The sequence below is a fragment of the Salvelinus namaycush genome, chromosome 21 (assembly GCF_016432855.1).
Source record: "Salvelinus namaycush isolate Seneca chromosome 21, SaNama_1.0, whole genome shotgun sequence".
Classification (NCBI taxonomy): Eukaryota; Metazoa; Chordata; class Actinopteri; order Salmoniformes; family Salmonidae; genus Salvelinus; species Salvelinus namaycush.
The window spans coordinates 12,367,205-12,393,027 of NC_052327.1; the positions used below are offsets into that span (position 1 = coordinate 12,367,205).

The 25,823-nt window shown below is 43.6% G+C and overlaps 1 protein-coding gene across 1 annotated transcript; it reads right to left on the minus strand.

Moving 5' to 3' along the window:
* Positions 1-859: 859 nt before the first annotated feature.
* On the minus strand, positions 860-24,712 carry hsd17b12a (hydroxysteroid (17-beta) dehydrogenase 12a). Its single transcript, XM_039018042.1, has 11 exons — positions 24,535-24,712; positions 12,065-12,111; positions 11,375-11,450; positions 10,089-10,196; positions 8,747-8,811; positions 8,354-8,398; positions 7,571-7,605; positions 6,695-6,776; positions 4,298-4,363; positions 3,765-3,914; positions 860-2,635 (listed from the first exon to the last, which is right to left on the minus strand). Exons 1-11 carry the CDS (start codon positions 24,710-24,712, stop codon positions 2,480-2,482), a joined length of 1,008 nt encoding a protein of 335 aa, XP_038873970.1. The 3' UTR covers positions 860-2,479.
* Positions 24,713-25,823: the final 1,111 nt, after the last annotated feature.

The following is a 25,823-nucleotide window of genomic DNA, read 5'->3' on the forward strand; positions in this document are numbered from 1 at the left end:
TGACTTCAGGAAGCAGAGAAGGTCACATGCTCCGATCCATATCAATGGGACTGTAGTAAGGAGAGTCACGAGTTATGTTCCTCGGCATTCACATCACCGAGGACTTGTCATAGACCAACAGCACCACTCTTGTCTAGAGGGCGCAAAAGTGTCTCTACTTAAGGCGGCTGATAAAAATGTGGCATTCCGCCCTGGGACCTCTCCCAATACTACTGCTGTACCATGGCACATCCTAACCGCTTGCATCGCGGCCTGGTACGGGAATTGCTCTATCCACAACGCCCTCCAGCAGCTGAAGACAGCCCAGTAAATCACCGGGACCGTACTTCCACCCATCCAGGACAGCTACTCGAAACGGTGCCTGAGGAAGGCACACAGCATCAAGGACCCCCCACCCGAGCTGTTCTCTCCCTTACAAATCAGGCAGACTGTGTCGGAGCATGAAGTCCGATAACAGGCTCAGAGACTCTCCACACGTTACTGCTGCAACCAGACTCATTATACTGCTCAAGTTACACTTGTCCCCCCCATACGTGTAAATATTGTACCTTTCTGTATTATACTACAAAAATGTTCTATTCCACCGCCATTTACTTCAGTCGTAGAATTCATTTGTTGCATTGATAAGGAACCTGCAGGTAAGCATTTCGGTGGATGTATACCATGCGCATCCCATGCAAACTAATGAAACTTGGTGCCATTTCGGACCCCCACCCCTGTAGGGAATATGGTGTCATTTGGGATAAATCTTAACATTCAGGAACAGCTGACATAAAAAATAAAAGGGATTGCAAAGGCATAATTCTTGTTCATTAATATCCAGGAAGCAAGTCAAACAGGAAATAAAATACAGACCACATTCTTTATTGTACAGAATTTATCAAGTAGAAAGTTCAGATTAAATCGTACAGGCGCAAAGCAGCAAGTGTGACAGAGTACATTGCAATTCCAAAATTCCTGATAAACTGGTATAGTTTCACACCTGAGATCTTCATAAGGCACCAAGTCTGGACATCGGTCAGAACAAGTCATACAGAGATCCAAGTCATACATAGAGCAACACCCAGACAAACCAAAAAAAAAAAAAAGTTGTGCATGTTGTTGAAGTCCCTCACCACTCCAAAAGGCTCTCGTGCACAATATATAGTATACAGTCTTTGGCAATACAGTCTGAGCCTGTAAGGCAAGTGTATAGTATTAGCTTTCAATGGAACTACTATCATTTAGGGCATTCACAGCTCCATATAAAGCCTTCAATGTGCAAGACTCCCTCTCATTGGACGTGATCAATGCCAGCATGAACTGGAAGGCATGTGGAAAACAATTACATTTTATAGGGGGGAGAAGAAAAAAAATACTTAAAGTTTAGACAACTGAAAAAAAGCAAAATACATCAGTGCAACAAATCCCACCACATTTTTTTATTTATTTTTAAATACACAAAAAATTTAAATATGCACAAAAAGCCAACACTCTTGATTGACAATAACTCAGCTAGACAGTTAAGGCGAACAAGCTGGGGGGGGGGGGGTGATAGCTTGTAAACTTTTCAGGCACAGCCAGTGTGTAAACTACACTTCACACTGTGCGAAGTACCTGAAGATGTGCCTGCGGCTTGGTTTTACGTACATGTATAAAAATATATATTAAAAAAAATTGTCCCGCCACCATTCTGCTTACAACAGCAGAGTCAACGAAAATCACCCTGTTTAAAGGTCAAATGAAGATGTTTCTCAATATCAAATATGTTGTTTTGGGTAACAAGTAAATTACTGTGATTGTTAATTAAAATGGTCAAAAATAACCAAAAATAGCTTCTTAGCAAAGGGCAATTGCTCAAGCAAGGATTTTGCTAGGATTGTCTGGGAGTAATCAGTGAGGGGACTGAAAATTAGCGGTTATTGGCAGAAAGATTTGGAACGCTTTCTTATTGGTCTATTAACTAATTGACTGCATGGTGACGTCACCATAGAAGACCAAAACTCTAATCCACCAAAACAGACTGAAGTTCAGGCGGTCTTTTCAAACAGCTCTTACACTAAAAGGGCATTTTCATTACCACAATTTCACAGTATTATTCCAACCTCAGTGTGGAAACGAATATAAAACAGGAAAAATCACATTTGACTGAACTGGGCCTTTAAAGATTCTTCTCTGCAATTATTTTTGGTCACAGTTATTTTTCTATTCCCTGTGCTGAGAGCAGAGTATGTATTTGTCACAGCCACTTTGTTAGAGCTGCCGTTTTGGTTAGAGGCGTCATCACTGAACCACTTCATTCAAAAGACGTGTCATGTTACGTCAATATGGGCTCCGAGGAAGATATCCGTTAGCTTCAACATACAAAAAGATCCTCAAAACACACCCGTGAATCATTCGACATTACTAACTAATGGACAGTCAGGGCTAGTCAGTGGTAGTTCTATGGTCAGCTTTCATTCTCCATTCTTTTCTATGGGGGGGGGGGGGGGGGGGGTTCTTATTCGCTCTTCAGCCTGTCACTCTTCCCGTTACTCTGGTTGGCCAGCTCCCTCAGCTTTCTCCTCTTCAGGTAGCCAGTACGCTGGGCTCGGTTCATCCTTGCCCCAAAGTAAATGACCAGGTTGATGGGCACCAGGACAGTGGTCAGCCAGCCCTGAGGACACACGGACAACAAAAGGTCGGTTAGCTGACACTCAGTGTGGACATAAACACATTGAGGGCGTATTCACTCTTCAGTGATGTGAAACTGGTCGCTTCTACATGACAAATCGATCATATCAGTTCTACACGTCACATTTCTAAAAGAAAATGGTAAGTTCCACACCAAACGGAGGAAAACCGACTGAAAAGGGAGGGACTACGTGGGGTGTATTCAGTTAGGGGTCTTTCACACCAAATTGGTTTGATGTGGTTTTTCCTGAACTCTGGCGCGGTTACCCCCTTGGGTAGCTTCGTTTGGACTGGTAAACGTTAAAAATCGCCACTCTGGAGCACACTAAACAACGCACTGCAGTTCGCTCAAAGGGTGATCTCTGGCTCGGTCTGATTCAATTCGTACCGTGATGCGGTTCGCTGCAGGTGAGAACAGTCCGGACCAAACATCGGACAAGAACCATAGTTGCACATTACTATTGGTTGTTTGACGGCAAGCATTTGATGAAATGCATGGAGCATCATAACTTGAGCTCTCTGAAACATTGTGCGTAGCAGAGCATTTATGAGCGCATCCGACGCAGATTAGAGGAGACGGGGGCTATACAGTAGGCTATTGAATATAGCCCATTCCTGTCGCAGTTATAACAGCTATTGCGCAGGTTTCTCCTGCATGTTGTTGGAAGACCAAAGCGAAAATATGAAGTTTAGGACACATAAGTGATGCTTGATGATAATCCTACTGTAAACGGATTTAACTTGATAACATTTGTCCAATCAACAAATGACTTGCATGGACATGTGGTTTTGATTACGCATTTTTCCCCCGTTTGACAAAGTTAACCCAGCCAGAACAAATGAAATACAACGTAACAAATAGTCTAGCTTAGATTTGAACCATAGCTCAAAATTGTGTAAAAATGCCCTTAGAGACGAAGACCGTAGAAAATAATGGCAAAACTTTCTGTAACTTATTGGACAAATTCAGGTAAGTCCCTCCAAGTTCTGTTCCGTTTGGCTTACCATTTAGTTCCTAGTAAACACACCCCTGGATTTGTCCAACAAGAAGAAAAAAAAATTGAAGTTAACAAAAGCAAAACAAAAAAGGGAGATGAGCGGTGGAGCCGTACCATGACTGCGTGGGGGAAGTAGCCGTTGGTCTGGTCCTGCAGTCCGATGGTTGTCAGCTCAGCAGCCACATAGCGCTCCGGGGTGGGCTTGTCCAAGGTGGGCTTCCTGATACGGGTCATCTTGGTCGCCACAAAGAACGGCAGCACACTCTGAGGACAGAGGTTAGCTTAAAATGAGACAACGTATAAAACACAGCAAATGTAGCCACGTTAAAAAGAGACGAGTTACACTGAGGTAAACAAAGAACAGTCTCGTAGCGTGAGCCATAAAAACATAGGCATGACTGTACGGTTCTGTGCTGAGGATCAGTCAGGAAGAAGCCATACTAACTACCTTTGTGGAACTGTCACACGTCACGAACTGGAAAGCAACTAGTAGCGAACAGGACCATGTTCAGTACACAAAACATTGTTGAACTTTGCAGATAAAATGCCAGAGAAGCAGGTTAGGTTTTACATAATACAAGTATCTGAACGGTGGCCAACATTATGTCCTGCTGAATGTGGCCCAGGTGAACAGGATGACTTCTCACCTGGACAATGATTCCCTTTGCCTTATACTCCTCCTGAAGTCCCCGGGAGAAGAAGTCCACAAAAGCCTAAAGGAGCGAACAAGAAATACTGACCATTACCACCTACGAGAGAAAGTGCTTCCCCCACTGAACTGTGAGACTGGGATAACCAAAAACCAGCTTTGCTAATAATACTAATTTGCCATCATTTCTATATGTAACAAATCCTACTATGGAAAATATGCCTGCAGTATGATGGGCACCACAGGAGGTTGGTGGCACCTTAATTGGGGAGGACAGGCTTGTGGTAACGGCTGGAGCGGAATAGTATCAAATACGGCGGAACACATGGCTCCCGTGATTGATGCCATTCCATTTGCTCAGTTCTGGACATTATGAGCCGTCCTCCCATCAGCAGCCTCCTGTGATGGGCACCAATAACTTTATTTATATTGTGCTTTTCAATACAAGTAACAAAGTGCTTCACATCATTAAATAAAATAAGTACTAACAAAGAAAAAGAGGGAGAAGTGCCAATTAAAATCTATAGAAACAGGGTGTTTCCAGGGTGGATTTGCACTAAATCTGCAAGCCTGACCACCTCTGGGAGACCATTCCAAAGTCTAGGGACCCTAATGGAAAATACCCGGTGACCTTTCTGTTTTCAACCTAGACTTTGGAATGGTCAACAGTGCTTTACCAGGGGACCTCAGGCTGCGTTTTGGCTCATATGGGAGAGAAGTTCTGCAATGTAGGTTGGGGCTAAACCAAATCTAGCCTTAAACTTAATTTTTATACAAAAAAAAGTACAAAGGAAAAATAAGTGGCTGGTAGCCAGTGTAGAGCAGCTAAAAAAAAAAAAAAAGTGTGATGTCACATTTCCTGGTGCCTGGTAAAAGCAGTACTGCAGCATTGTGAAATAACTGGATGGAGTGATTTGACAGATGGGTACACAGATTTACAGTAATCTAGGCGTGCGGAAATAAAAACATGCATAACTTCAAATCAATGACAGACTTGACTTAAGAAATATAGCTTAGATGTTAAAAAGCAGGACAGGATCAGTCTAGAGCAACACGAGAGAGTCACACCCACCTCTCCAGCCGGTCAACAAGGACATTATGATAAAGTGTCAAACACAGCACAGAGATCCAAAAGAACTAGAGAGCATTTACCGGCAGAGACAGGTCATTATTACGGACTTTCAATAAAGCAGTTTCCGTGCTATGACGTGAGCGGAAGCCTGACTTCATACTCAAATTGCTTGAAAACAACTAACATCTTGGATAAATAAGGAAGCCAAGAGAGGAGTCTATAATTATTCAGGGAGGAGGGGGTCTAGACTGGGCTTTTTAATTAAGGAGAGGTCAGACAGGAGCAGTTTTAAAATAGTCTGGAAAGGAGCCAGAGGTCAGGGAGCTATTTACAATAGACAGAACGCTGGGGACAAAAGTCATAACCTCTTTTAGTAGGCTAGTAGTGATCACACCCAAGGGGCAGGTCTTCAGTATCAAGGAGGGACTCAAAGGATATGCGCAAAGGAGCAAAAAGGAAGCAGTAGACAGTCTCAGAGTAGTCGTCTCAAGTGCCTCCTGACCAGAAACACTGTATGGGGCCCAGCTGCTGTCAATCTAGGATCTTATCTTTTCTGTAAAGACTGAAAAACAGTGTGAAGTGATCAGGGGATGCAGGCATGTTATTGTTGTGTGTAAGAAACAATCGTCCTCCACAGAATTGGATTGTGGAAGTACTCAGATCAGGGTAGAGTGGAAGTACTCAGATCAGGGTAGAGAAGTAGTTCACTCTTGCATCTTCAACAGCAGCAAATGTAACTTCTCAGATCCTTAATTAGCTCAGAATACTTGAAGTAAGGTCTTCCATTTAGCGTTTCTGTGTTACTTTTTAAAGCACGAGCGTGGCCATTTAACCAGGGTGAGCCACCGGAAGACATTTTTTGGGGGGGGGGGGGGGGGGGGGTATATCTGGTGCCTAGATAGCCAGTATTAAGGTTTGAGGTCAGGCTAGAATGAAAGGCAGCCGGCGCGTGGGAGAGAGAATCTGTAGAGTTCAAAAAGTACTTGCACTCCAAACCATATTTTTTTTTTTTTAAGAATAAACTAGAGGCCCGAGATGCAAAAACAGGAACTGAATCCATCCTCGAAAGCATAAGTTTCAGATTTATGCCTTCATCAGTGCTGTACCATTACTGCTGCCAGAGTCTGAAGTCAGCAGATATGTTACTGAAGCTGTTCCACCAAATCAGTGTGAAGACAAACTGAAATCAGTGGTAGGGGACAGAAAAGCATACTCAGACATTGACTAGCAGTTGTGCAGTTAAATGATGCAATGTATATAAAGTGTGTGTATTTAAGGTGTAAACGTAAGACCTCCACACACACACACACTACTGGCACTTGCCTTGGAAGAGGAGTATACAGTCAGAAGAGGGACGGGGTACATGCCACTGGCAGAGGAGATGTTGAGGACCACACCTTTGGACCTGAAACAACAAAAATCAAAAGGGATTTTTTTATTTTTTTTCCCCCTGCCATGGAGTGCCAAAAGAGCCTCCTGTCCGTCACAAGAGTACAAGCAGCCTAGTGCCACTGTAGACTGCCATACACACACTAATCATAGTCGCTGTGCGGGTTGCCATGACAGCGGCTTGCTTACGCATTTAGCACTCCGGTTGCTGCAGTGATGTAGTGAAAACGGGGTTGGTTAGCCCCTCACGGCACTAAATGTGCCCCGCCTTCCCATTGGCGCAGAGAGCCCATGTGATTCGTCAGAGCCAATCGGAAGAGGGTGCACTTTGTGTGAATTGAAAAGCAGCTGGTCAGAACGGGGAACAAAGGGATAGAAAGAAACAGGGTAGAAAGGCATCCTCTGTATAACACTGTTGAACTCATGTCCTGAACATTTGAAGCCCAGGTCTTCATTTCATGGTCATTCTAAAAAAGTTGAGAACATTTAGGCTTTTCTGATGTAGGTTCCAGCGTTAGGACAGCCTTGGTGCCAGCCTGTTCCTTAATGAAAAAGGAACAGCAAGCAGTGGGATGATGGCGGAACAGACTGTAGACCTAATATTATTTTGGGTACCTAAGGATTTGATTTAGTGTTTGTAGTTTTACAGCTTTGTCATGTGCATGAGCGTGTAAACCCATTTTTTTTAAAGAATTACATCTGAGAACCTTGTTTGACCAGTCAGACACACTTGAACAGACTATCAATAGCATCAAAATAAAAAGTTAATGTTCATTTATAATGTGGCAATAGCACTTAAAGAAAACTCACCTCTCTACCATTCTGGGCAGAACTAGTCGAGTCATCTGAAAAGGGAGCACGGAAAGAAAGGTGAACTCCTGAGCAAACAGTTCGATTACCTGACAAAACAGCATGGTCAGGAATCACACTGGCTGTGCCAATACACATCACACATGAAATAAGTCATATGGGACACCATTATATGTTTCATTTTATGCAAATATTTAACTTCAAGACAAATTTCCATTTCGATGGATGCTAACACGACCTATACATAGTTATTTTTATAAAATACTGAAATGGCAAGGGAATGAAGTCATACAGGACCAGCGAGGAAGTTCACATTACCGCTACAGATTTACCCAAGCGGCATTATGGGAGATGTATAGCACACGGGTACATTTCAGCCGTGTAGGAGGCAAGGGCAAGCGAGAGAAGGAACGAGAGAAAGCGGGGGAAGAAATGGTGGTGCGTGGGTGGTGAACACAGACAGCGTTGGTGTAGTTCACCGTTGCTCTGGGAACCACAGGCAGCACGGCAGCAACAGTGGAGGTAGGAGAAGAGGATGAAGAGGAAGCGTGAAAGATGGACGCCCATCGACATGCCACCTGTGCCACTGTACGGTCGACACATTGTAATACTAAACTCCCTGAACTTTGCCGCAGACCGACAGTGCACGCAACCTGTGCAATAAAATACAAATAAAAAAAGAGCTGAAAAACTAGATGAATATCTATGGTATAGACATGCATAGCTGCCCAATGGTATAGATTTATACACACATAACTGCTACAGAAGCAAGAGAACTCTTACCTGGCAAACGGAGGTCATGTTGACATTGATCATGTTGGTGATGAACTAGAATGAAGAAAAAGAACAAGGAGCTTTGACACCTACTCCCCCCTCTTAACTCCAAATGCAAGTAAGTGCTTGCTATTTGCTAGACAAAGTACAGCTAAGAACTTTGGCTGTGTTAAACAGGCAGCCCTGTTCAATATTGATATTTTGCCCAATTACTGGTTAAAAACAAATAAGTAAAAAGCTGATCTGATTGTTCAAAAGAACAATTAGTAATTTTACTTATTACTGAATTTGGCTGCCTGTGTAAAACAGCCTAATTGACACTCAATTGGTTTCGAAGAAGTCTCAAGTAACGTGTTACCATGTGTCGCTCAACTACACAGAATTAACTCCAGAAAAACTCACGTTGTCCAGGTCAGGAATATGCAGGAAGTACTCAGGGTAGGGATAGGATATTCCCACATTATTCACTGTTGAATAAAAATAGAAGCCAACGAGACCATTGTTACTGCAAATAAGAACATTCTAACTGATGGCGTTACACTTCCAAACCACCAGGAGGCAACAAGACCTCACAAGAGAACCAGGCATTCCATTTTTTTTTTTTTTTAAATCTTTTTTTTTTTAAAGGGGCATATAACCGCACCTTAAACTGGAAAAGCAAGCCAAGCAGCACATGAACTTGTATGCCCTCTCACAAAGAACAAAGCATTACCTGAATGTGACAGTCACTCACCAAGAATGTGGACAGACATCACTTTCTGTACGAACACATCCTAATAAAAACGCCTGAGAAATTCAAATAAAAATCACTAGTAGGCGGCTAATTGCAAATGACGACACTGCCCCAATAGCATTCCACTTAAATTGCTTTGGCTTAGTGTCTCCAGGGTTAGAACTCAAGACTGACTGTGGTATGTGTTGGTGTTAAGCAAAACGCTAACATGCATTTTACAACACATTGTCAGTCTGTTCTGGAAATGTACTTAAAATATATATATTTTTACACACTTCTGCACGACTACGGACAAATAAAAGCTCAATGGCAATAGTGTGTGCCCGCAAGAGTAGTTTCTCAGTGTTGATTATGAGACCGATGACATTATTGCCTTGGCAGTCATTGTAAATAAGAATGTTCTTAACAGACTTGACTAGTTAAATAAGTTGTTAGTGGGGGCAATGTACAAAACATTAGGAACACCTGCTCTTTCCATGACAGACTGACCAGGTGAAAGCCATGATCCCTTATTGATGTCACCTGTTAAATCCACTTCAGTGTAGATGAAGGGGAGTTGACAGGTTAAATAAGGATTTCAAAGCCTTGAGACACAGATTGTGTATGTCTGCCATTCAGAGGGTGAATGTGCAAGACAAAATATTTTATTGCCTTTGAACGGTGTATGGTAGTAGATGCCATGCACACTGGTTAGAACTCTGCTTTGCTTTTCACGCTCAGTTTCCTGTGTGTGTCAAGAACGGACCACCACCCAAAGGATATCCAGCCAACTGTTGGGAGCATTGGAGTCAACATGGGCCAGCATGCCTACGGAAAGCTTGAGGCACGTTGTAGAGTCCATGCCCGGACAAATTGAGGCTGTTTCGAGGGCAAACGGGAGTGCAACTCAATATTAGGAAGGTGTTCCTAAAGTTTTGTACACTCAGTGTAAAGCGAGAGAATAATGTAGTGTGGGGACAAGTGGTATACACAGCCACGCGGTGACGAAGGCCAGACCAAAGGAACACCTACCCAGGACTCCGATCTCCAGTCCAGCCAGTCCAGCCTCGATCTTTGGGTAGATGTCCGACAGGCCAAAGTCCACAGCGATGGTCTTGGTCTCCACCTTGTACTGCTCCTCTGTGGACAGGACGCAAATAGAGAAGATAATCACACACTCAGCGGTCACCCCATCAAACAGGTGGTACCCTTTCAACACCAAAAATTCCATTGAAAAATGAGCAGTAAAAATAGAGAACTCCTCAAACAGGAGGGGGCGCCGTGTACCCACTAATAAAACCTGAAAATGCCTGACGCTTTCCTTCCCTCGATATGCCTGCTGCAATTAGCATGTATAAAACTTGTTTGTCTGATGGGCAACCCGGTAAGTTCCAAGAGGAAAAATCCCAGGATGTGCCACTCAGAGGGATACGCAGGCAGCCGTTACCACTGCTGGATAGGGATGAAGTTTCCACAAGAGAGTAGAGAAGTCTAGTGAAGAGATACAAGGCTGGGCTGGAATATCCCCATGAACCGACACACCCTATTCATGAAGCTATATTTAGCTAGTGACATTTTTTTTTTTTTTTATCCTCAAAGGGTCCAAGACTGAGGGGGAAAAGAGTTGGAATTGGTCACAGGGTTTGTATGGGGATTGGGGCTGCCAGATTAAGTAGGTTTGGGTTAACAGGTTCATTGTGAGCCAATTGAAGAAAAAAATGTAAAAGGTGACTAGAGGTACAGAAAAGGGATCGTTTGTTGGCACAGTGATTGGGGATGCCAGATTGAGGGGGGGGGGGGGGGTTAAGTTGCCAGGCTGATTGTTCGAGGGGGAGGAGTGCCAGCGGTTTGAAACCTTGAGCCCTGCTCTTGACAACCCATCACCCCACTCTGACTCGTCAGCACGACAGGGGACATTGCACCCAAGGTGACGGCTTAGGAGACCAGAATCCAGTCGCTTTTACGGTTGCATTATCGGAAGGCCAGAATGTCTAAGGTAATGGTGCTATTTTCCAAAATAAAGGATCATCCATTCAAACGCAGTGAGGAAACCTGACCACTGACTCATGCAACCAAACAATTTTGGTCATTTAAAATAAAAACTCCCCTTTAGTCAGTGTGCCGGTATCCTTTATGCATTTAATATTTTTATATACGGCACCTGAGAAACAAATTGCACAGCACTGAGAATTTGAGGGTCTTCGCCATGTTCAGGGGCAGAACCAGATTTTTAACTTGTCAGCTCGGGGATTCGATCTAGCAACCTTTCGGTTACTAGTCCCACGCTCTAACCACTAGGCTACCTGCTGCCCACTTACCAAGCTGCATGGCGACATCATCCAGCTTGCCCTGGGACCGACTGATGAGAATCATGGCGAACCCTTTACGAGCGAGCTGAGAAAGGGAGCAAGAAAGATGGGATGAGTCGACTAGAACAGTACACCACAATCACTGAAGACTATATTAAACCAGGGAACTCTACAGTTCTTTAAAATGGAGACTTACTAGATTCCTATTGAACCATGTCACGGTTGCCTCGGCCAACTACGGTCTTGGCTAAGCCTTCACTACTGCTCTAAACACATGCATAGGCCATTGACAAGGGTGTGCCAACTCAACACGGAACTGCGTGAGGAGCTGAGTGGTAGCCTTGTTACCACCGCTCTTGTTCTTCTATCCTCGTGGAGACCGGAAATTCCCCAACGTCCCCACAAGGATAGTCAAACAAGAAATTATCCCGGGTGGGAACATTTCCCAGAAGGAAAAATGCTATTTTTTAGCTTAGGGGTTAGGTTTAGCGTGAGGGTTACAATTAAGGTCAGACGTAAGGGAAAATAGGATTTGGACTGGAAATTTTAGTTCCCCACAACGACAGAAAAACAAGTGTGGGTGTGTGCGAGAATCCTTTTCCACAATAGACCTGGAAGAGCCCTCCCTACCACGGCCTGTGCGTCACTAAGCTTTTCCAATGGAGGAAATTAAATAAAGGGGTCATGCAGGAAACTCACCTCCTCCGCATAGACTTTACCGATGCCGTCTGTGGCTCCCGTCACAACTGAAAAAAATAAAAAATAATCAGTACTCATGGTTGCATGTTTCGTACATTCGTTTTGGACCGATGCCTCGACTGAGCATTCAACTCAATTCATCGTCAATGAGAGCTGATGAAGATGGTCCAAAGTGCATTACTGTGGCTTGGAAATACAATGCCATTCAAAAAAGGAGGACAACTAAATTAGTAGGAAACCCTTTTGCTGTCACCAGATGACGTTAGCTAGCTAAGATTGAGGATAGGCCACCAGATTTTAGCTAGCTAATGTTAGCATTGCTAGCTATTTTTGACAAACTTTGCTAGCTAATGACACCATTGCCATCTGTCTAAAGTAAAGTTGACATGCTGCTGACAAAGTCGTTTCCTACTAAATATTTGGACTACTTTGGCAATGTCATCGTATTTCCAGGCACTATAGTGGAATTCAGACTAAACAGTAGTTAAGCCCAGTCATTCTGGACAGAGGCGATCACCACTTTAGGGCACCACTATGGTGCCATCGAGGGCAGCTTGAGAAGGTTCATAACAACGGCATGACGCAACCGAGTGACAGACGTGCAACCTACGAATAGGTTTCGTTTACATTTTTGCAGCCTGGCTCCAAGTCACTATACCTGAAACAGTGTAGTGGGGAATACGCAATATATTGGGGGTCGAACAAAGTAACACATAAGTGTCCTCATGTAATTTCTGTCAAGGCTTTCAAAGAAACTAATTGCAGAGAAAATTGTCTTAGCCGAAATCATGACACGCCTTCATTTCCGGTCAGACTGCTTCTTTGGGGGATCCAAACAGCAACAGAGTTTACATAGTACTGTAGCCTTCACGGGTGACTGGATAGCAATTTTTTATATCTATGACAAAAGCAAAATCAGCTGAGACGCACCCAACAACCTTGTTCGTCCATTATCGTGTGGTACCGAATAAAAACGTAAGTCTAAATGTTACCGTTAAGCTAAAACTACATTTTAAAACAAGGCCTCTAAACAATGCTCTTTTACAGTTGGCCGAAGAGAGTTCCATTCAAAGTAGTTGCAAGAGACTAAAGACAGTGGAGGTAAAGCAGGATGGCTAGAGGTACAAGGAGTCCGGACGGATGTTCGTGTCATTCTCGGCTGGCTTTGTCAAGACAGCGTACAGCTATATTTAGCCAGCTTCTGCCCATCACATCACCCCTATTCCATGCCTGACTGATCGTCACAGTCACACCTCTTTCTAACACTAACCAAAGCCCCCCCAACCAGATAAGTGGGCACCAATACGTACTATTCCCCCAGCACAAACCATTGTGCACTATGAAATAGCACAGAGGAACCAACCCAGGGGGATGATGACGAACAAGGAGCACGAGAGAAAGCGTGGAGGGAGGGAGAACAGGGATCCTAGGGGCGGCTAAAAATAGAAACCGAGAGAGAGGAAAATAACAAGTGAGTGAAAGGAGGGAGAAGAGAGAGAGCGCGCAGTCAAAAGTGAAGAGAGAAGCAGATTCTGTTTTTTCCCCCCGCCCATCTTAAGAATGAAACGCTCCTTGGCAGAAAAGCCTCAATGGGCAACTGACTGCGGCGCATCAGTCTGAGACTAGAGGAGATGGTACACTCCCCTGCACAAGGGGCTACATGCAGAGTATGGCCAGGCTAAAGATGACAGTATACCAACACATCCCTCAAAAGAAATGCCATAGTGAGCTACTCTACCTACACATACTGTATATGAGCAACAGAGGAGCTGTATGCTAGATAGTGAGCCACGCAGTTGGTCGTGAGATATATGCCCGATTAGGAATACACCAGGAGAGTGCATGATGCCTACACAAATTGCACATGTAATTTCATCTACGGTTTGTTAAAAATGGTGGCACATCGTTTTGTGAACGCAACAGCATAGGTTCATTATGACAAGGGCAGTGTTGTCAGGACTGGAAGTTCCTGCACTCAAGAACTCCTTGAACTTCCTCCCCCGCCCTGCTTCACCCGAGACTTGACCCAAAGTTCAGGGCATGTACACCCACTCAGCAACACATTCTCTTTCAGGGAACAACGACCATATAGTCCCATGGATTGGTTGGACGAACCAACAAAACAAGACGGACTGAAACAAAAAAAACGGAATGGGCCGAGGGGGGTGGAAGGAGAGGTTCTGAATCTGCACCGACCGCATTCCAGAGTTTAACATGTGGAACAAAGGGTATGCAACTCACTAGAAGTTAAATGCCTATGGAATCCCACAGGAACTGTAGGGCGCATGTTTTTTTTTTTTTTCACCTGTCGGGAGGAGTAGTTTGTCTGTACACTCAAGTGCATTACTGCTTACACTTTTGCCACTGCGCGGTTTCATGGTCGCCGGAATGTAGTGTGTTCATGTGGGAATAGAAGACGGGAGACTGAGGGATGGGAGAGGGGTATTCACGAGACACAGGGTGAGTGGGAGGGAGGAGGAAGCACCATGTTCGCATACCACGCCATCTGCCTACAGGAACGATGAATAGGAGAGAGGAGACGAAGGGGCAATGGGAATATAAACTAGGTTTTGAACCCTGATTCCACCTCAACAAAAAAATAAAGACCATTGCAGATTCAAGTTAATCGATGGTTTTGCAGCTCAGAATGTCCTATGTAGCCGCTTCGCGCCTCCCTCCTGTAACTCCTGGATGGCTACACCGCTCCCTCATATTATAGAAAAGAACCATGCCCTCAAACTAATTTTGGTAAAGATGAGAAGGACAATAACATTTTTGGCAAGTGGATATCGTAATTCATGGCACCCTCACTGTATAGGTGGCAGGTCAGTGTGCCATTCCGGACGTACCATTATTCCCTATGAAGTGCACTACTTTTCGACCAGGGCCCAAATAGGACTCAAAAGTAGTGTACTATATAGGGAATAGGGGGCCATATCAGACACATCCAGACTTGACTTACTATCCCATCGCCCCCATTGTGTTGTACGCTACAATGACAACCAATGTTAAAGACTTGCATTTACTCATTCTAACCAAAATACTCTGATATGTAACAGAAAGAATAAAATAGATTAAACTCAAATCTGTTGGTAAGATCCTGGAATATATATATATATATATTTTTAAATATTAAAACACATCACCCATTCAGTCAACATTTCCACTCATTGGACCCAGAAAGGAACATTGTGTCCAAATTTCCCATTGTTAAATTCACGAAGAGCAGGATTTTAAAATTCCCCTCACGTGAGTGGAGCATTACGGTCAGTGACGCTGCACACAGGACGGAGCTACGCAAGCAGGCACACAAGTGACACCACAGCAACTGGCGCACGTAACAAAGGTACGGAGGGACGAGCGGTTACTTTGTCCATGGACACCTTTTTACTGTTGAATTTGTTTTATTACAAGTCTAAGAGTATACTGAGTTAGTTCGTATAAAAGGAAATCAGGCAACTTAAAATTAGGCACTAATCTATGGATTTCACATGACTAGGCAGGGCTGCAGACAACTTGGGAGCCAGGCCCAGCCAATCAGATTTAGTTTCTACCCACAAAAGGGCTTTATTACAGCCACCCCCCAAGTGAAGCCACCGGATGTACAGGTCCTTGGCTGGCTCGGTTACACTTGGTCTGCAGTTGAGGCCGGTTGGACATGCTGCCAAATTCTTTAAAAACAAGGTTGAAGGCAACATATGGTAGAGAATTAACCATTAAATCCTCTGGCAACAGTTCTGGTGGACATTCCTGCAGTCAGAATACCAATTGCACACTTTGTGCAACAAAACTACACATTTTAAAGTGGCCTTTTTTTCCCCAGCACAAGGTGTACCTGAGTAATGATCATGCTGTTTAAAATCAGCACTTTGTGCATATGGGACATTTCTGGGATTTTTTTTCAATTTCAGCTCATTAAAAACATGGAACCAACACTTTACATGTTGCGTTGATATTTTGTGTTCAGTGTAGAATGTCTCAGATGTGTCACTCCCATCTCTATATATTTCAGACAATAACACATTTTCAATGCCATTTTGGTTAAGTTATTCCCTGGTGGAGGGGGGGGGCTTAAATTGCACTCGGCGCTCAGTGCTACACATCACGTAGCCGAGGTAGTTGCTGCATATCGACGTTCCCACCTCAGAGGCACAGTGGAGCTGCCCCTGCCTGTCGCCTGCTCAATATTCATATTGAGGGCTAAAAAAAGCAGCACGAGTTAAAAATAGCAGCGAGGAGCAGAGCGCAGCCTCGTCTGGATCTCGCCTGCCTGCCGCAGCACCTGAATACCAACAAGGAAGGAATGGACACAGGTGGGGGGGAAAACTGGTATGCCTAAAAAACGGGGTCTACACTCTGCAATGCATCCCAAAAGAAAATACAGAACGGCATTGGAGCAATCATACTTATTTCAGCATCCTATTGCAGCACCGTTCATGGCTGTATATAATATAGCGCTGTAGCTCCCGAAAAAAAAACTGCGCAAGTCAAAATGGGTGCCAAACTGAAAGTGGATCCCCATCCCTCACTAAAGCCCCAATTAACATTCGTGGAGAGGATGCGGCCCTCGTGTTGCCCCTCTCCATTCCTCAGGAACTGTTAAGTCATTTGTCGTACCCCTGTCCCTCCTATCAACGAGCCAGCCCTCTGCCAGAGAAAGGTGTGTGGTAGGGGGGCGGGCTGCAGTAGAAAACCCAACGCGAACACCATCCCTGCCTTCACCCACCTCAAACAAGTTGCTTTAAATAACACAAAGCAGCAAGTCACATGGGCAAAAATAAATAAAGTCGACAACTACTGCTTTATGAGCCGAGAGCAAAAATAAGTCTACTTCGAGCCGCCCACGACCAAATATAGCATCTATATTTGAGTACAGTGTGCAAAAATAGCCTCCCACAGTCACAGGCTTGTTATTTTCCTTCATATTGCAACTTCTCACGGGGGATAACTTTTTTTTTAGGTCAAAGAAATGGAAGGAATTCATTTCAATGGACAATAAACTGTCGCAGATATAAATTTGATGACCAGAACAGGCTTTCCTTTACAACCGTGTAACTATGAATCCCAGTGGTGGTCAGTGCCGTTTATGATGAGGGAGGACGGTTATTTTTTCCATGAGCATGGCCTTATTTCTATTACAGCATGTTGGATGACTGTCATTCATATTCCATTCACCCAGTTGAACGTAACGTCAATAGGTTTAGGCTACTATATGATACTCAAATTTTCCCTATACCCATCATGAGGTTGCTATAACCTAGCCTATGAATGAAAGTTTACAACGTAGGTGCACACAGGTCGAGATTAACCTTGTGTGAGACTGACACATTCAATACTGCTTTTCACACTCTTGCCTGCATCTAGCTTATCTAGGGTGTAATCATTAGTCCAGTGGCAAACGAGTCTATTGGACAAATTCAGGTATTTTTTATCCCCGTTTCGTTTGCTTACGTTTAAGAAGAATGAACACACCCCTGATCATAGCAGCCACGTTGTATTCATTCTAGCATCTATGCATTCTCCTCCTCACATTTTCCCTTTGTTTGTGGACTTCAATATACAACACATCAGCTGTATGTGACCAGGCGGAAAAGCCTATCCAAGCAAAACCATATCATAACCGCTACACACAGCCTACATCGTTGTCACCATATTAGCTAAAGTAACGGCCTAGTCAACATAGCTTGTAGAACTAATGCGTTAGTAAACACGCTACAATCATGCAGTTACACTGGCACGCCCAGGTGACAACAAATTAATACAACCAAAAGCTTACCTTGACTTGGAAGAGTTCCAGTATTGTGTTGGATAGTCAGTCAGCTAGCTAACATAGCATCCCTCTGAGCCACTAAACTAGCCAGCTGCATTTGCTAGCTAAGTGAAACTGAAAAGATAGAAACTTGCATCTCCATTCAAGAAATGTATTTGTTGAAACTGTTGAACTATTGTCTGAGTCAACTACTCATCACATTTTATGCAATGCAGTGCTAGCTAGCTGTAGCTTACGCTTTCAGTACTAGATTAATTCACTGATCCTTTGATTGGGTGGAGGACATGTCAGTTCATGCTGCAAGAGCGCTGAACTTCCGGAGGACATCCTCCATCCGGTCATAATTAGTGTAAGTCTACGGAAGGGGGTGAGAACCAAGAGCCTCCTACGTTTTGTATTTTAGTCAATGTACCCAGAGGAGGACGGATGCTAGATGTCCTCCGGCTACACCATGGTGCTACCCTACAGAGTGCTGTTGAGGCTACTGTAGACCTCCATTGCAAAACAGTGTGCTTTAATCAATTTGGTCACGTGAATATATTTAGAATGGTTTTATCTAAAAAGGATAACTTCAATGCGTTTCCATTTTTATGAAATTCACTGAGGATGGTCCTCCCCTTCCTCCTCTGAGGAGCCTCCATGATGAATCCCTAGTTACCCCATTCCATGAAAGTCTAGACTTGAAATTGTAGTTGTCTAGATTCAGATGAAAGTACCTTATCTGCAAGACAAACTACAACTTTAAAAAGTCTAGATTTAGCAGGTTTTTCTGCAGAGGGGTAACAAAGCGCACGAGAGATTTCAGACGCCTCAACAGGAGACAGCAGGAAAACCCAGTAGGACAGCGTTATGATGCCCAGACAGAGTCCGAGAGAACAGAGCCCATGTACTGCACTACATAGGGTATAGGGTGCCATTTGGGACACAACCATTGCTTCAGTTGAATCCTAACCCAATGCCCATCTTACATACTCTTCCAATAAGGTCTTGGTTATCAAACATAGTGGAGACACACGCCTCGTCGACAGTGTGCAAAGCTCTGCAGTTAAGTGGTTTTGCCAAGGAGGTAATCAATAACCCAAACTCTCGACTGTAGAGCTTCACACAATGTCAATGCAGGTCTTTAATCTTTCACCGTCAACGTTGTGCAAATCTTCTCCACAAGGTTCTCAGAAACCAAGACATCATAGGAAGTCTGTGCAAGAGGAGAATTGGGTTAGGGTTCAGAGTTATTGCCTAGGGATGTACCTATTCCAAAACCCAAGACCTCAACTGAAACAGAGAATAGGCCTTAAGGAAGTTGATTTATGATGCAATACAATCACAGGTGTCACCACATTGTGTTGTGCATGCACGGACTTGCCGCCAAATGCACTGATGGACTCTGGTTCTGGGCATGTTGGGCTACCAAAATCAACAAGAACCTTGTGCAGTTCTATGCAGTGAATAGTATTCAATTCACCCCATTACAACTATACTGCTAAGGTGGCCTCTCCTAACTTGGTGGAAATGTACCTCATGCGCCTGAGCACTAACACCATCCATTACTAAAAAAAAAAGTGGAATTTATTTTACCCTTATTTAACTAGGCAAGTCAGTTAAGAACAAATTCTTATTTTCAATGACGGCCTAGGAACATTGTTCAGGGGCAGAACGACAGATTTTTACCTTGTCAGCTCGGGGATTCGATCTTGCAACCTTTTGGTTACTAGTCCAACACTAACCACTAGGCTATCTGCCACCCCCAAATGGGTCAAATTTATGGTCGAATTCACTACTAAAGAAGAACCCACTACTAAAAAGACACCAAGAAGGAGACTTGCTTGGGCCAAGAAACACGAGCAATGGACATTAGACTGGTGGAAATAAGTCCTTTGGTCTGATTAATCTAAATTTGAGATTTTTGGTTCCAACCGCCATGGCTTTGTGAGACGTAGGGTAGGTAAACAGATGATCTCTGCATGTGTGGTTCCCACCGTGAAGCATGGAGGTGTGATGGTGCTTTGCTGGTGACAGGGTCTGTGATTTATTTAGAATTCAAGGCACACTTAACCAGCATGGCTACCACAGCATTCTGCAGCGATACACCATCCCATCTGGTTTACACCTAGTGGGACTATAGGACAACGACCCAACACACCTCCAGGCCGTGTAAGGGCTATTTGACCAAGAAGGAGAGTGATGGAGTGCTGCATCAGATGACCTGGCCTCCACAATCACCAGACCTCAACCCAATTGAGATGGTTTGGGATGAGTTGGGCTGCAGCGTAAAGGAAAAGCAGCCAACAAGTGCTCAGCATATGTGGGAACTCCTTCCAGACTGTTGGAAAAGCATTCCAGGTGAAGCTGGTTGAGAGAATGCCAAGAGTGTGTAAAGCTGTCAAGGCAAAGGGTGGCTACATTGAAGAATCTCAAATATATTTTGATTTGTTTAACACTTTTTTGGTTACTACATGATTCCATGTGTTATTTCATAGCTGATGTCTTCACTATTATTCTACAATTTAGAAAAGAAAAACCATTGAATGAGTAGGTGTCCAAACTTTTGACAGGGTGTGCATGTTCCTTACAATGAATGAAAGAGCACCTATTCATGACAAGTACACCAACTGAAAACCTTTTGCATGTCACTTTTAAACAACTTTCCCTTCATCAAAAGATGAATTTCCCCACATCCTTAGGCTGTTGCCATGACAGTCAACCAAATAAAAGGGTCCTTTACATTTCGTAAGAACTGACCAGTCTTCCATGTCACGCCTACACTAACTCCTGAATGGCTACACCCATCCCTTATAATATGTAACAGTTCCAATCTCTGAATAAACTAATGTTGTCAAGGAGGGGGAGAAAACGGGATAAGAAGAGTTAGAGGTTGTGTGACAAGGTGCACGTCAAATGCCCTGTGGAAGTCTCTGCCCATCAACATCAATGGATGAACTACACCGCAGAGAACCTAGTCTCCCTAATGTTGAATCCAATTTCAATTACCTTTTCATGAGCTACATCCTAAGAATAACCTTTCAAAGTCTCCTACACCGTAGCGTCATCCATTCGGTTAGATTTACTGAGGCAAAAACACCAACCCTAAAATCTTACTCCTTGGTTTGATCCATGCCTCTAAAAAGGAATTAGAAGCTTCTGTACTGCCCCCCCCCCCCCTCACACATGCAATGTATATCAGCTGCAGCACACTGGTTATCCTTATGTAAGATGTGCTGCTCTGAGCTAATGAAGAGGTGGGGAGAAGGAGAATTTCTACAAGACAGACCGGTCGAGTCTAGAAATAACTTAAAATAATAAATAATAAAATAATGTCTCACATTTAAAAAATTAAAAAATTAAAATAGGGATCGCTGAGCTCTATGAAAAGTATATTCAACCTACAGAATATGCTGGTCATTTCTAAAACAGCCTCAACTATTCATTTTTCCCCAAACAAAAACGTCACATTTTTGGATATAAATGTTTTACGTAGATCACTTGAATTTCATAACTATTGGAGGACACTGCATACCACATAAGATGCTATAGTTAAGCAAAAGCTTTAGTCTTTTACAGACGATGGATAAGGCAGGAGAACAAGAGGGGATGCCTCCTTGAGTCAGGCAGGGTGTATGACTCCAAACCTACCACCAGGGGTCCCCTCCACTCAGGGAACACAACAGCCTCGCTGGAGCATCCAAAGGAACGCCAGTGAAATTCTTGCGTAGCTCGTAAATCAAGTATGTGCGCAAGAGATTTAGCCAATGTACTGGCAGGCTACAGCAAGACACATGAAGGTTGAAAAATGGGGACTGAAAAAGAATGGAGATTTGAGAATGTCTCCTTTCATGAATTTCTTCACTGGTGACATTTTAGCAACACTCTCAGGCCTGTATCCCAGAAACAGATTAAGCCTAGTCCTGGACAACAATAATGTGCAATTGAAAATAGTGTTTTTGTAAATGTACTTTGAAGCCAGCTGTCTGCATATTGCAAGACATGGCATATCCAAAATGTGATGGTCCCGTTCTGTGCACTTTTGTGGCCTACCACTTCGCAGCTGAGCCGTTGTTGCTCCTAGATGTTTCCACTTCACAATAACAGCACTTACAGTTGGACCGGGGCAGCTCTAGCATGGCAGAAATGTGACGAACTGACTTATTGGAAAGGTGGCATCCTATGACAGTGCTATGTTATAAGTCACTGAGCTCTTCAGTAAGGCCATTCTACTGCCAATGTTTGTCTATGGAGATTGCATGGCTGTGTGCTCAATTTTACACACCTGTCAGAAAAGGGTGTGGCTGAAATAAGCAAATCCACTCATTTGAAGGGGTGTCCACATAATTGACCTAAGTATGAATACATAATTTACAAAAGTGTATGCATGTAAGCACACTGCTTTTTAGTCCAGGACTTAAGTCCGAGAAACCAGCCCTCGAGGTAGAACTTGCGCTTGACAGGTCTAGGGTCAGATTTCCAACCTTTATTCCAAACCTTAGCCATAGGGGGAGAAAACTTAACTGATACTGCATCAGTGGTTTGGGGCTACTTTTACCTACTCAGCTACCAGTACAGGGGTGCGTGCACTGTTCTGACAGTGGCTTTGGGCAAGTGGAACTCGTCAGGCGAGATCTGTCACTTGTGTTAATAGCCAGGCCATGGGTATTGCAATGGGAACTGTGCGTTGAAACCTGAGCTACATGCAAGTCAGCAAACTTGGCATCTTTTTTTTTTTTTTTTTAAAGGCCCTATGGTACACACGTTGCAATAAGGTAACTTTATACTCTGTTGAAGATGCCAACAGACAAATAGGCCTACAAAAACATTTGGTATGATATCCATGAACAGGTAGCCTGGTCCCAGATCTGTTTGTGTGGTTTAAACAATGACCATAGGAGTTGGCAAGACAGCACAAACAGATTTGGGATCAGGCTATAAGAGAAGAGGCTGTAAGGTGACTTCAGTGAGTGAGCATGCATGTGTGGTGCAACCTGGCTGCTAGACCTGTGCTTCAGGATCAGGAACCAGTTTCTCCATACCCTGGTGCATTGTCACCTCCAACTGCTGTGCATACTCTAGGGACTGTCATTGGAAATTAATTTGAGAAGAGACTAGTCAGACTGGTACTCTTATGACTGTTGGTTTCAGGGTGAGGCATGCATATTTCACAACAAAAAAATGTTATCTATAAATACCAAGGTAGCACTTTAAACAAAAAAATAGCACCCCCACAAAAAATGAAATAAATCCAATTATCAGTCAGAAATTATTAATGATAATATTACAGCTTTTCATTAGTATATAGTGATGTAGGCTAGCAGCATGCCATACCTCAGAATGTGCAACAATAAATTCGGAGATGGGCTGCAAGAGTTATATAATGGTTACATTCAAGCGACCATTCAACGTGAGCGCCATGACATGATTTTGGAAATGTGTCGCAATCTATGACAAGGCAATGACCGATCACATAGCTAGAGCGCCGATGTCCACTGGTACCCCGAAGCATATAAACCAAGAGAACATCAAACTATGCCATTACGCATTCAATAAGCATTCCACCAATGCGACACATGTTGGATTCCTTCATCCAACGCACATGACATTCATTTTAAACCAAATAAACAAAGCCATCCAAACCCAGAAACAACTTTAGACAAACGTACGTCATGATGCAGAGAGAAAGGTGTAGCTTTAAAAACAATACACTGTCATCGTTTTGGATAAGAGAACGTAAAGGATGGTATGGGGGGCGCAAATTGCGCAGCAAGACGAGAACGCGCTTTTGTTCCAGACGCAGTAGTATGCTCGAAAGAGGACTGGATAACTGGGTCAAGCTAGGCCAAGGCTATTTCAACGAGACTAGTCTCCACATTATGCAAAGACACGATCCTAAAATGTCTTAACAGAGAATATACTCTTATTTGACCAGGACGGCGAAAGAAGCCCCTAGTTTAAACAAAAAAATAAACTTGAAAAACACAGGATACGAGTTAGACCAAATACAGTTGGATGCTTAGAATGAGAAACTCAAATCAATTTCAAGCTAATCAGATAAGAATATCGAAAATTTAACAATCCATTTGATAACACATTTTAGGTAGGCTATTAATTGCGTAAACAAAAAACACATGGCAACAATACACGCATGACAAATATAGCCTGGGGTATATTATAAACTGTTGAATAACATATGAAATGTTAACATTAAAGAGAGGAATCTATATTTGGGGTAAATCCAAATATAGGTCACGTCTTAATTGGGCATATATATCATGTGGATGGGCTGTCGTTCACTGTGCCGCTGGATGAATTCTCACCCACATATTACCTATCTCTAAATGAGTGCACAAACTGCGGAATTTGGTTTATCTATACTGGACATCTTCATCCTTTCGAATGGAGAGCGAACAACAATGCTGGTTTGGGGTCTGGAACTTCAATCATGGGTGCTGAAGTGCGGCTGTTGCACACTGGAAAGCCAATAAGCGTGATCTTGTTAACCTGTTAGTGCGTTTACGCGATAGTCCTGATACACAACTTAAGTTCCTAAAGTCGGTGATACGTCAAATATGATGAGAATGCAGTATTTTCTTGATGTATAATAAAGTTGGCGTAAATATCCACATTTTTACATTTTCTTGTAGAGCTCAAGGCTTCTTGAGCAGCCTTCGTGACTAGTTTTTTTTTTCGTAAGGAATCCATGTGACCAACTCACCTGCCCATTTGCCCAGTTTCGGCGAGATCAACTGTCCATTTCCCCAGACCCAAATTCGAAAACCTTGGAGGAGTCGGTGGAGCACCCACAAAGACAGTGAGGCCACGGTGAATGCTCCGACCCAGAAGAGTGGCGTCTCGGCCACAGGAAGCATGTCCTCCACGTTCAACGAATACATGACAGCTGTTTTTCAGTGACTCTGTGGAGACCTCAAATTTAGGCAATGTGCTCTAATTTCAAGCCACAATGTGCGAATCCCTTTATAAGGAGGTTGTAGCATCACACTCCCACAACACTAGTCTATCCTGATTTAAACACACACCCACCACCTACTCTATAGCCTGCCTGAAAACCCACCTCTGCTCGTGATTGGATACAACAGCTGTCTAACAATAGAAACTGCCCACCCTTTGGTGAATTTACATGTCAATCCCCCAGACTCCATTCCCATTCATGCATTGGGCGCATTCGTTTTGCATGTCCCGGTGTTCCGGGTAGACGGAGTATGTACATTATAGACCATTCCATTGGTCTCCATTCCCCTGAGGCACCGGGCCATGCAAAACAAACGTGCCCAGTGTTCTTTATGAAGCAGGGTGGCTCAAATGTGGTCCTAGGTGAGGAGCGATTGGGCGTACAATACGGCAACTTCTCTTCCGAGCCTTTCATTGGTTCTTGTTGAAACAGGGTTTTCAGGTTTAGTCAGGATTATGAAACCCTCCAAACCCACGCGTTCCAAAAAAAACTGCCCACACCACTTTATGAATGGAAGGATGCTCCGATTGGTGGAACAATAATCTATCCACCCGCCTCCCGGAGAGTTTTGGGAAAGACGTCATTCGATTATGAAATCAGCTTGCACCCTTCTAAACATGACTCATTCACCTATTTTAAGCACCCTGGTACCATTATATTGACAATTACAACAAGTGATGGGACACACTACACTGATAAAGCTTATATACGCCCTAAAACAGAACAAACACATGCGCTTACATTTTATGAGCACAAAAGCACCCGTCCCCCCCAAAAAACTACAAACCCCATATGGCCATTTCATTCTATTCTCACGATTCGCGAGACCCGTCTACCCTAGTCAGAGAAGACGAGACGAAGCGAGATTGTTTACTCCATCCAAAATCTGTACACGAAAATAAGACCACGAAGTGAGGAACGTTTGTATGGAGGTCAATGAGAGAGTACCGAATTTGGTCCCCAAAAGATATATCTGCTAATTTGAAGTTTTGTAATGGTCAGGTTGTTACGAATGCACTGATATAAGTGGACAC